At 45.0% G+C, this 12946-nt stretch overlaps 1 protein-coding gene across 1 annotated transcript in view; it reads right to left on the bottom strand.

Annotated features, from left to right (window-relative positions):
- LOC139341030 (protein bicaudal C homolog 1-like) overlaps nucleotides 1-12946 on the bottom strand; it is a 58122-nt gene that overhangs the window by 22783 nt on the left and 22393 nt on the right. Inside the window, exons 3-6 of the mRNA XM_070977272.1 lie at nucleotides 7784-7853; nucleotides 3865-3944; nucleotides 2719-2877; nucleotides 1242-1295 (exon numbers count right to left, since the gene is read on the bottom strand). Of these exons, the coding sequence (XP_070833373.1) occupies nucleotides 1242-1295; nucleotides 2719-2877; nucleotides 3865-3944; nucleotides 7784-7853 (363 nt within the window). The remainder of the gene's footprint in view (nucleotides 1-1241; nucleotides 1296-2718; nucleotides 2878-3864; nucleotides 3945-7783; nucleotides 7854-12946) is intronic.

The raw sequence follows: 12946 nt of genomic DNA on the forward strand, positions 1-12946 counted from the left end.
AAGTAACGGCTTGGAGTGATGCATGTGGGAGCCAATGAGAAAACAACACCAGGATTTCTGACTAAAACGTGAGCTGGAGGGGGTTAGTCAGGCTTACAATTAATTTCATTAACGAAGACTATGACTAAATACGCTCCTCAGCGACCTTTGTTTCCATGAGTAAGACGACACTGACATCATTACACTGTGACTACATCAACATGCAATACTGTTATTGTGAGCAACAAAAAATAAAAGACTAGAGTGGACTCTAGACATAACTTGCATCAACTATTTTACAGAAAGCTGGTTTAAGTCAACAAAGACAACAACAGGGCTCAGAAGAAAGAACCGAGGTTTAGATATCTGGCCCCATTTTGATTACAGCGAGTGCAATGCTTTATCAGAAGGGAGGCAGTGTGGCCGCAACACATTGAGGCTCACCACAAAGACATGAAGGTAGATTAATGGAACATTAGGCTGATTTTTTAAAGATTTTTTAAGTAGTTCTGACCAATAGAAGAGCAGGAGACGGGCACTCCAAGGGTGCAGTCAGGTTGAAATTTACTCACGTGGTGGAGGAAACAGGAAATAGCATGAGAAGGGTTGTAAACAAACAACTGGACTGGTGTGGCTCGCAGGCTATCAGCACCAGTCCACAAATGAGTTATTTATGCAGGGTTTTATCAAACATTTCAGGCTTTCCTGCATTTAATCTGTGCCGCTGTCCTTGTGCTCGTTCCAGCCGCGCTGCAGCCCTCCTTCGCTGCTGCTTGCATTACTCTGTCCTGCAGTTTTAAAACAAAGGCAGAACCGATCAATACGTCCTGAATGAGAGGCCGATCTCACCTCCTCTCTCAAAGTGGCAGTGGACGTGACGTGACTGAACTCTGCGCAAAGCGAAAGAGGCGCGTCACTTTGCGACCTGAAGGCAAAGGCGTCTCACCTTCTTCCACACAGAGACGGATGGCTGCACCATAACGTGCAAAACTGACAAACACGGCTGCACACGACCTCGGCGAGGTCATCAGGGCCGCGTGCGCAAAAACTGAAGCAGCCATATATTTGGCGAAAAAGTGATGATGCTTTTTCCGCTGTAAAAATTGGTCAGCACTGCAGTCAATCGCAAACTGTCAGACATTCAAGCCGACCGCAATCGTTGTGCTGCTTGTAGGTCAAAACTACAGATTTACAAGCGTGCAGGGAGCGAGTGTTTGGGCGGAGTGTTCCTTTAAAACAAATGTGGCCGAGTTCCAACTTACCCTTATTTTTACTCGCGCTGCCTCCACCCCTCCTGGCTGCCCTGCAATGGACACCTGTTCACAATAAAACATTACATGTAAATCAGTTGGCCGGTTCTACGCCGATCCAAGACAAACAATGGCTCAGATCGTTGCATACAGTTGCACTTAATTTCAATGTTGAAAGCAAGATCGAGAACAATCATGATGCAAACCGCAAAAGTTTAAAGGCCTCCTCTAAACTGGAACCTAATCCCTTTTTGTGACATATTTCCAGTTCATGTTTTATGTTCTTGAACCACATCATTACAGTCACCATGAATGCAACATTGTGATTAGAAATGGCCTCAACAATTAAAGTAATTGACCTTTTAAGTCAACCACAAACATGAGAGGCCAGATTAAGTTCATTTCCATAGAAATGAAAAAGGTGATAAACAGTCTCATTAGATTTCTCCTCTCCTCTTTCCTCTCTTTCATGGTCAACTGCTCACCACTGTGACCCAAACCAAGATCTGATCAGCAGTGTTGCTGCTCCAGAGCAAATAAAAATCCGATTTTGGGAGCAAAATCCTAAAAAAAAAAAAAAGAAAGAAAAAGAAAAAAGAAATGAGTAAGCAAATATGAAGCGGGTCAGTCTGGTTCATCTCTGGCCCCTGTTACTTCCACACAAACAAAACACATGTATTAAAAATATCTGCACACACACACACGTATGGCAGGGTGTGAGCAGCAATAAAACTGGCAAATACCTGCCCTCCTGAATCCTACCTGCTCCAGTGAGAGTGACGTTCACAGTTATCCTTATTTGCTTATCGACACTAAAACACTTGTTCACATCTCAAAGGCTCCACTGCAGTCAGTGAGCCTTTGACAAAAAAGAGACAGCTTAAGGGGTCTCAGGCCTGAAGGAATCGCTTGCGGCTTATCAGCCTATACTTGCATCATCAGAGTAAGACGGCAGAGGGCTGAACAGCCTGAGATACGGAGCACTGCTTTAATGGTCTACACAGAGACCATTGAAAATCAGTCGAGTAGTAACTGACTTTGATACACAGGTGCACTGTGGAGCACCACACAGAGATAAGTATCTAATGCCGGCAGTGCACTTTCCAGGACTCCTCGCTCCACTGTAATGGTAATTACAGCAGGATCCCGTTGCTCTTCCAGTGAGTCCAGACAAAACACACTGGCTTCCTCCGGGTTGGCCAATCAAAACAGCCAACTGGATCAACTCTCTGCAACCTGTTTGGAACCCTAAACCCAACAACCAAAGCTACTACCGGAGAAAACAAGTCGTGAAGGGAGCGACAACAGCAGGCACTCAAGTCAGCAGAATGCAGTATATTTACACTCAAAACATGATCGTGGTGCAATGTTGTGGTTCAAGAGATTAAAGCGAACGATCTGATGAGAGAAACTCTTTGATCGGCCAGCAGTACTCAGCCCGCTCCACCCACTCGATGCCCGTGTACATCTATGCTGTAGCACAACAAACCTGGTTGCTTTTCTCTGCCTGGTTGTTCCTGTTGGAGTCTGGGAAATGGATGTGGCACCCCGTCTCCTCCATCACCCTCTTGATGTTGTTGCCACCTTTGCCAATAACGTGCGAGTGCTCTGTGTGGGAAACGTCCATCTTCAGGGTTACCCTGTTACTCTAATGAGCAGGAAAGAGAGGGTCGGGGGGGGATGTTGATTGAATGCACTATGCACAAATGTGTTTGATACACGCATTTTAAAGGCACTTAATAACAAAGATAGAAATGACCAAAAAAAATACTAAACTATAAATTTCCAGTGCCAAAAATATTGCAGTTGGAACTGTCTTTCCTGCAGTGGCTGCTGGGTAATGAAGCCAGTTCAGTGCAGTCAATGGTGTGCTTGAGGCATGATAGCGTATCTAATATCACCACAGACAGCTTACTGAACTCACCATCATCCCCTGTCAAATCTAATTTGTCTGTTTTTATGGCTATGTGACGTTTTACAGTGCATAAACAAAAAAAGCTGCACTCTCTGGTTCCCTCCCTGCTCCTCTGATTAGAAACGCTGCTGCACTGAAAGGCCAGCGCAGCAGCTGTCCCCGTTTACTCCATCTTCAAGACCAAAAACGTACAATTCCCCCCCTCGTTTAAACACTTTCACATGCTGCAATTATTTAGAAAAGTGGCAAATGAGCAACAAAACATGCAACACTTAAAAAAAAAAGACTGAAATGATCAAATACCTCTGCTGAGTCTCTACCAGAATAAAATGGCATTCGTGACAAAACCATATGAAATGCTACAAACTAAGCCAATCATCTGTTGCTCTTTTGTGTCTGGCTGTTCAAAGTGCATGGATGATTGCCTGCCCCCAGGGGGTGCTACATCGCAGTCGCCCAGGTATGTGATTTTCTTGGGTTGCTATGGCAATGAAGCCTGCAATGCACACACTGCAATCCCCGGCGAAGCTCGGGATGCGAGTATCTAGCGAGATTAGTGCCAAGTTGTACCACGCTGCTGAGCGCAATCTGTCACTTAGACAGCGGGAGAGCGTACATTCAGTCCAACTGGGCGTCAGGAGGGGGTGAGACACAAAGAACAGACAGAGGAGAGGACACGCATGAAGTCCATCTTCAGTGGGATGAAGACGTTTACTGTACCTTTGTGTCAAGGACAGACATAATTCTGTCTTTGGCTTCCCTCACATTCTCCCTCTTCCCGCACACCTTGATGTGTGGATCTGCAAGAAGGGAAAAAAAAAAAGAGAAACATTAAAAGTGGGAGAGGACGAGTGTCTTTAAGGGTGTGAGTGAGTGCAGAGACAGAACGTGAGAGCGGGACACAAGTGAAACCCGTTTAATCAAACATGACACAGCAGTCTGCGTTTGTCAACAAATTACAGCGCGTCAGAGAACAGCTCTGCAACAGTAATTGCTGCTTTGATATCTGCCGAGACTCATTTAAGCCGGCGAGCGACCACACCGCGCGGTGAGGGGGAGGGGGAGGGGGAGGGGGAGGGGGAGGGGTGGTGCAGCTCTGTGGAATTACATTCAGCCAATCCATCAGTCAGAAGAGCCCACAGAAACACTGGAGCTGGAGTGAGCTGTTCTGCTGCAATTTAGCCTTGATAGAAGACAGAGACAGTCATGTGGTGCTTATCGCTTCATTTCCTGAACCTCATTCTGTCAGTCAGTCACTGCAAATCACACAAGAACTCGCTTTTCGGTGTCTTTCTTTGAGATTTTGCTGCACGTGACGCAGTGTGTCAACATGTGCTCTTTATCACCCTGCAGGAGAAACTGTGACATCCTCATTTTAGTGTAAATACCCTCAGTTTGCACAGAGAAGATGCATGTAAATGTCTTCAGAGCCGGAGTAAAGACCTCCTCGGCCATGAAATACTTCAGTTAAAATAACCAAACACTGCAGACCTAAAACCATTCAAAGCTAATGCTTGCGTCTGTGTAGTGTTGGGTAAGCCTACATCTGGCTCTGCCGCAAGCCGGACCCCTGGAGAACGCAAATGTGAAAACACGTGAACGCACGCACGCAGATTGAAATGTGCACACACATGTACTACACACCCATGGTCCATTGGCCCTGTGTTAACTGTACTGAGAAGCAGGAAGTCGGCTAAGCCCCTTCCAGGAATACCCCTCCCCATTCGCAAACTTACAGCATCTCAGATTTACAGCACAGCCTTCAAACAGGACTCACTGAATCAGATTTACTGTCACAAAGTCGCTGGGACCTCAGAGAGCCTCACGGATGCACGTTTAGACTTCGGTGCAGAAATAAAGACACCTCGAGAAAAGATAGTCGGAACATATTTTGTGGTGGGAATGGGGAAGGGTCCCGATTTATAGAATGCTTTGGATGATGTACTACTACGTCACAACTCACAAAAGCCAAACCAAGATGCTCTCTGTGGAGCAGCAAAAAGCAAGGACAGCGCATGATCTCAGTTCTCTTCAGAGAGCGGCTGAACACGGGTTGGCTAGAATGAAGAATTCTGTTCTGACGGAGGGTTCAGCTCTCAGTTTAATGGGAAACGGGAACTGCGTGGATCATACAGTGCTAACAAACCGATTGTCACAGTGGTCAGGCACGCTCAACACACACTACAAGAGGTACTAGATCAAATGAGAGAGTTCACAACAGCTCTCAGAAGGCTCGAGGGGTAAGAACTAAACAAAAACCGAGCTGAGACAGAAAAACAAAACCAAGGAAAACAAAAGGAAAAAGAGCAGAGAGAGCGGTCAGAGACCTATCACAGCCTCGGCGTTGGTTCCAGGAAATTTTCCCATCATACAGCTGCTGCTGTGAACAAAAGAAATCCCTCCACTTCCTCCTGTGCTACCCACTATGACCAGTAGAGGGAGTAGGGTTCTTCCAGTGTCTAACCTGCACAGCACATCTGGCAAACATTAGCCAGCCTAAACGAGTGTTGCAGTTGTGATGTAGAACACCCCCGCATTTTTGAAATGGACTGTGCTGTGTGCTCTTTTTTGATGATTGATTGTGGAATAAAAAAATGAACACTTTAAGTCTCGATTTGGCACACACAACACCTAGAAAAGCAAACAAAAAACAAGAGAAGACTTGCAGCTGCAAAAAGTGTTTCAGTCGCACAGATTTTACACAGCTCCACTTGACAGAGAAGAAACCTTTTGACCCGCAGCTCCGTACTGGCAAAGCTGGAGCATATTTCCAGCTGAGAACTACATTCAAAAATACCACACAAATGAAGGGAATTAAGTCCTTTTGGCTCTGCGTTTCTCATTCAAAACATCTGCAGAAATGGTGAAACAGACAATTGGCAGGAGGGAGCAGTATTAAGACATTTATCGCATCAAAAACAAAAACTCTTAATGAGTTTTAGAAATAAGAACACGTGTAAAACATAAAGCATGTCACAGCATTCTGTCACACAGCTCTGAAGCTGCAGATCTGTCTGGTATGTGAGTGTGTGATATGGCTCCTCGCTGTGTTAAATCACTAACAGGGTGCTGATGGTGGCTAGCCCCGCAGGCTAACAACTGGCTTTATCGCGTGTATGCAGGTGGCGGGGATGGCTAGCTGCAGGTGATGAATGAGATAGAAGAGGCATTTTGATGGAGCGTCGTCCTGTATAGGAGGAAGTTGCGACGTGCAAATCTCCTCACGTACGCCGCTATCCAGCCGAGCGTAACTGGTTCCAGACTGTGCATGAAAGCGAACGCATAAGTTCAGGAAAACAAGGCAAACTAATACCCACAGAGCATGAGTTTACATTAAAACCACCGGCACCAGCAAAACAACTACGTCACTGGCTATTTTAAGGGCAAAACGAGTGAGTTTTGCGTTGCTCATATCCAATGAACGAGTGATGAGGGACGAAAGGAATGCGGATGATTGTTTCAAGCAATTTTCCTGACGGCTTCTGTGAGGCGTCAGCTACCAGGTGTTGCACCTTAACTCATCCACAGCAGAATGTAAGCCTGAGAGGAATATTCTTTATTTAGCCCTGGTGCCCTCCCATGAGCTCACACGGTCAGTTGCACATATCTCTTCTCCCACAAATGCATTCGCTCATAAGATAACAAAGTGAGAATCCCACATTCTTCCCCTCCGCTCCTCTCAGTTTACGCAACACAGGGCGAAGAATCTGACAGACGATGGGTCAAATAGCTTCACTTCGTATGAAGAACGTCTGAGCCAGGTGGTGATGGATGCAGGTTTTGTGAATGAACTAATACTTGGGAGAAATGGATGGTTGGAGGTGAATGGATTGCCAGGACTTACAGTTGATTAGGCATCCAGGGGGAAGATTCTGATGTAACCCCGTCAACTGTTTTCTGTGAGGAAGTTACATAATGTCACTGGATTCCACATCTGGCTGGAAGACGCACACCAGCAATTCCCCAAAGGACAACAAAGTGGGCATAGCTACATCGACTCCTCACCCCCGTCTCACCTCCTCCCGGAAGAGCTTTAAATAACCGTGATAATGTTTTATTGGTAACAGAGCGCTGCAGCAACTTAGCCAATAAGTGCGTGAGCTCTGATACGAGCGACTCCCACCACTCCGCCTCCTCGGCTCTATCATGAATTCCTCAGTGCGGATGAAGGTGCTGGCTCGAGAGGAACGGAAAACATGCAAACTTCCGTCTTTTCAACCTTCTCAATTAACTTTTTAATAATTCATGCCAGTGCAACCTTGAATTCTTCCCTCTGATCAGTTCAGTGACTTTCCTGAGAACATATTTCCAGTTCAAAACAACACATACTCAGAATCATTAACCTCTCAACTATGCTGTTACGCAAGATTCACACATTAAGGTTAGCTTTTAGTTTCATTGCTACACATCTTAGAAATTACCTAAACAGCGTTTCAGTGAAACATTTCAGGACAGGTGTGCGAACTGAGCTTATGGACTTTGATGCATGGCGAGTTAAATATTTATTTGAAATCTAATCACATGTTCTGTAGGTGCATCATTCACCAAAAGTTGCGCAAGACAAAAGTAATGGAAGCAGCACATAGATCCAATATAACAATAGCCTGAGTATGGGATTAAAAAGGAAAAAAAAAGGCACCTTTTTTGGATTTGGCTCCGATTTTCAGCTTGGACGGCCAGGCTATCTGCGTCTGGGTCTCGTCCATAATCTGAAAGAGAGGGAGGGTCTGACATCAGCTGATCGCAGATATTAGCACTGGCAGTCGAAAACAAACAAACACAAAATACAATGTTCAATCTTGACATCATGATTACATAGTTTTGCAGCAGCACCCTCTGAACTCTGCTGCTCGCATCAGTTTGCAACACGTGAGCAAGCAGAGGAAGAACAAATTATCAGCCTGTATGCATGATGATCATACTTATCATGTGAGAGCTAGTGGGGGTTGGGCTGCAGTCAGTATTATATAGGGCGTTTGTAGAATTACTTCAGTGTCTTAATGTGGTTTTGGCTGAGCTTGAAGCGTGCACGACTCCTCGCTGCTCCTCCTGTAATAACAAACATTCACTTTCCTGATGTTAAAGAACATATGAAACAAGGTATCAGCAGCCAGCAGTTACAAAAAAGCTTTACATGAAATACAATGGCTCACAAAAATAATCTTTAAGGGTTACAGAAACCGAGAAGTCAAAATAGCTGTGAGTCCAGTTCAAACATGTCTGGTGATATTAGTTTATATGACGTTTCCAGACATCGCTTCATTTCTGCTCGACACCCAAATTCTCCCAACTGAACGCCACCAGAAAGAAGAAGAAGAAGAAAACCTGAATACACTTGGCCTTGGTACATGTGAAAAATGCCAACAACAATCTATGCGAGAGCCCTTTGACAAGTCTAGTCATTGCAAACCAGGAGCATGTGTATCGATGTGAAAAAAGCAAGCTGCTGGCAGCACAAAAAAAGAGTTGGTCAGGACACTGTCAGCATTCCAGTCAGGGAAAATCTATTATCCAAGCGCCTGCTCCTCTTTTCAGCCATGAGGAAGCTCTCACCTTGCTTGGCTTTCTGGCTACAAACCCACAAACAAACCCCTTGAGAGCTGCCAGCCATGGCTGATGTTAGCGAGGGGGAAAAAAAGCAAGTGGAAAAACTGTCAAACTTTCCCAAAAACGAGGAGCTGACATTCCCTCTCCTCAGAGCCCTGTCCTCCATGTGCACTACCCGTGTTTTCACAAAGGTCCCGCAGTCTTTTCTTTGTTTTATTACTTTCCGGGGGTTTGTGCTTTCGGGGTGGAGGAGATATGAATTTTCAAAGTGTTCAGCCACGTGATCGAGCAGCGCTTCAAGCCATTACACGAGCAGCACTTTAGGCTCCTCGGTGGCCCAGCGCATTAAGCAATGAGCCATGTATTGTAACTGGGACAGAGGGTGCATTAAGAGCCATCAGCGCTCCCAATGAAGATTAGATGTTTGGCTTATTAGCGCTGCAACGCCGACTCACAGCCTTCATTATTTTAAAAACACTTTCAAATTATATCTGGGTTATTTTTTCTTGCCAAATAAAGAGCTGCAGCCTGTACTCCTGAGAGGACTGATGCACAAAACGAAAAGGGAAGTGCTTAAATTCCTCCATATGCTCTTCTGGAAGTAGCACAGTCTGTTTGGCATCCTTTACAACAAATTCTGACAGCTTATCCTCTTCCAGTCTCACACACCTGTAAAACAGAGAGGCAGCTTTGAAAGGCCTTTCTTTACTTTGGGCTATATACCCCCAGAGACTATGATGGTTGACTGGAAGCCTTTTCAAGCCTCACCGATTTTCTACAACATCATATAATCACATATAAGCACGGAGAGGCTAGACGAGGAATGAGGCGCCGATGCCATTATTCTGCCACTAGCAGACCGAGATAAAACTTTATTAAGCACCGTTCGATTTATCAAAGCAAGCTGGGAGCCATTTCTTTCGGCCTCCGCATTGTAAATTCACAGCAGAAAATGAAGAACTCCTCCTTCAAAGGCGAGTTTGTCCATTCTTTAGCAAAACAGGATTAGGGCATTCCACAGAAAAACTCATAAAACAGATCGTTGGAAGCCAATAAAATCATTGCAAAACACATTTGCACAACAAAAGTCTATTTACTGATGTTTTGTTGCATTCTTCTTTCTCCCTCTTAAGCTCTTGGCCCAAGTTGCATATCTTTGGGCATCATCATTATTCATCTTATGGCAGAGGAAGACTCTTCCAGACATCCTCCATGATTTATCCTGCCTGTGCCTCTATGTTTACGTCTAGGTTCTACTGAATGAATCACAGAACCAAACGGAATTTTCGTATCATCTTGTGCGAAGAAAAGAAAGCCGAATTCCTCTCAGATGATCTCACCCGACTGCTTTTCTAAGGAATTCTTCTGTGGCATCATCAAAGTGACGAAGATGAAAACAGTTCCAGCTTTAGCATCCAGCATGCTAATGATCCTCCACTAATGTCCTCCAACTGGAAAGCTTCCCATCCCTGTTCTCTGCAATAATATCACAAGTGCTGCAATAACATTATCAGTCTATTTGCCCAGAATAGTTTTACACGCAATAAAATGAGCCTGAAACCAAAATCTGATGAGTTCTGCCTTACTGGGTTTCAAACTAACCCGCGGCACAGGCCACTCTAATCTACAACATGACACCCTCCTGCCATCCTCTGGTGTTTGTGAGAAACAGTAATAAATCTCTAATTCCCGGCAGCTAAATGCAAACCTTTTCTCCATCAACTGAAGGCACGTGCTCACAACAACAGCTGGATGTAGCACAACAGCATGAAAGGACAGAGAAAATCCCTTTAACTTTCTTCTTTTTTGGCTTTTGCTCTGAAAAACAGGCGCATGTGACAATGACAGATGCGTCTGGATTTGGCCAGGGAGACTTTCAATTTAAAACCACAAATTAAAGAAATACAACACTGTCACCACCTCTCAGGGGCACAGTCGCAATGTGGGAGCAAATAAGTGTAACGTGTTAAACACAAAGCAGTGTAGAAGCCCAAGTAAAGCAAAAACCTGTTTTTCCATTTGTATCAGAGACAACTCTAATTATTCTTTCCTGAAATTATGAAACTATATGGCTTATGCCTCATCAACTTTTTCTCTAAAAGGGCCTTGTACAGAGAGTCCTGTTTCCTGTCCAGCGTTGCTGTTCTTGGCAGCGTCCTGCAGATGGGACTGATTTCTGACAGACCACACACCATTTTAAAGGGTGGACGGCGTTTATTTTTCTGAAGGGGCTAGCAAATACCTCTCAAATGGGTCACGATATTTGCACAAATTAAGTTACCTACACATTTAACGTTCCACCCTTTCTTCTCTGCCACTCCACCCTTTCAGGGATGAATAAATACATAAATGACCACGGTTCTGATCAGTTTCACGGTGCAACCTTGACACGATGATTGGTTCTTAGAGGTTTGCAGCTGGTGTACGTGAAATCAAACAGGATATCATTAAGGCGGTGTCCTGAGAGAGACCACATGTGCTCAACACACGTGACTGTGTGTGTGTGCGTCTTTATGTGTATACGCATAAAAACAGCAGCAATCAACATGGCAGAGGCATGTTTCCTGGCCCGTACTGCAATGGTGCAGCTGTTGATACAGCTGGAATGTGTGTGTGTGTGTGTGTGTGTGTGTGTGTGTGTGTGTGTGTGTGTGTGTGTGTGTGTGTGTGTGTGTGTGTGTGTGTGTTTGGGAGGGGGACACGGAGGGCTGTTGTGGGGTGTAGAGAGGTTTTGAGCGGAGTTTAGAGACTGACTGAGGGAACTGCATGGACTGAATCTTCCCCACGAGACTCAACAGTCATATCTGAGTTCATGTTCACAATCCAAGCTCTAACTTGCAGCTACAGCCCCCCTCACACCTCACGGCTCATACGGACATATGCACAGTTATGAAAGAGCAACACACACTGCAAGGAGGGAACCTCTGCAAAAACATTGTACTGTTGAAATCAGGGCTGCAGCGGTATACTGGCTTCACAGCACACCGTGGTATGAAGATCGACAGTTATCATATCATGTACATTTACTTATCTTCGGTATTGAATTCTACAGTTTTTGTGTCATTAAAAGCACTTTTTTCAATTTGATATAATCAAGTTTCACATCTGTCTGGACATAATATTTTGTGAAGTTATAATAAAGTTCATTTATTCCTTTAACAACAACTGGGTAATACCATATACTCTGAGGTTTTTCCATCATACAATGAATCTCCTACCAGTGCAACCCCAAAATGAACCAAGACTACATGTCATTCTAAATTAATTTAAGCCGCTTGATAAACACAAACACTTGTTCATTTACATTTTGCTTCAATATCACTCATACTGACCCAGTTCTGTCAACATCTCTCAATTCTGTGCCAACCAAATATTTCATCCTGACAGTGTTAAACCTGCACTGTGGAAATTCTGTCTCCCCCCTCTGGCAGTCAGCATAAGTACACAAACACCGTCGACGTGCTTATGAAGCCACAGGTTCCGCCATGCTCCGAGTTGCTGTAGCCTACTCTGCTGCTACGTTGCTGAACCTTCAGCTCTGGCAAACCGATCTTTGCTGGCTGAAGTAAAACGGATCACTACCGTAGTGCCAGATTTAATAACTCCGGTAACGACATATCTGGTGGTGATGGGTTTAATCAGATTGTGTGAACTCGTTTGGCAAGAGCTTGAATGTAATGGATGTTCATTTATATATAAAAGTCCCGCACCGCAGGTTTAAGTTTTCCTATTTGCCGTGTCAGCGCAGTGAAATACAAGATGGCTCAGTGCTATAAAGCGAATGAAATGAATTACGCCTGGCCGGAGATCTGAGCACACTGGCACTTCGACATCACGCCTGGCATTATTTACAGAGCCACAACTCCTGGGATGGAGATGGAAGGGGGATCAGAGATGAACTCGCCAGGGGTTCAAAGGCATCTCTCAACCCAAATCCACTCCAAGCTCTTCTGTGGCACACAGCTATCGGCTCGACCAGGCGAGCTTCTCGGCTCTCTGCTGTCCCACGGCTCAACGCCTGCACAGCTCTCCAAACGGCTTTGTGGTCTGTGCCAACGATTTGACACTCCAACAGTTTACAGTCCAAAACTTTCACTGCCCAACAGCGTGCTGGACTGTTCACCGACACGCGCTTTCTGCTAAACCATCAAGCACTTCATTTGCAAAAAAATCCCCTTTGTTGCACAAGCCTGTTCACAATGACACAGCAGCGGTTTCATAAAATGCAAAGATGAAATCGAGTTGAAACAGCAGG

The sequence above is a fragment of the Chaetodon trifascialis genome, chromosome 13 (genome assembly GCF_039877785.1).
Source record: "Chaetodon trifascialis isolate fChaTrf1 chromosome 13, fChaTrf1.hap1, whole genome shotgun sequence".
NCBI classification, from domain to species: domain Eukaryota; kingdom Metazoa; phylum Chordata; class Actinopteri; order Chaetodontiformes; family Chaetodontidae; genus Chaetodon; species Chaetodon trifascialis.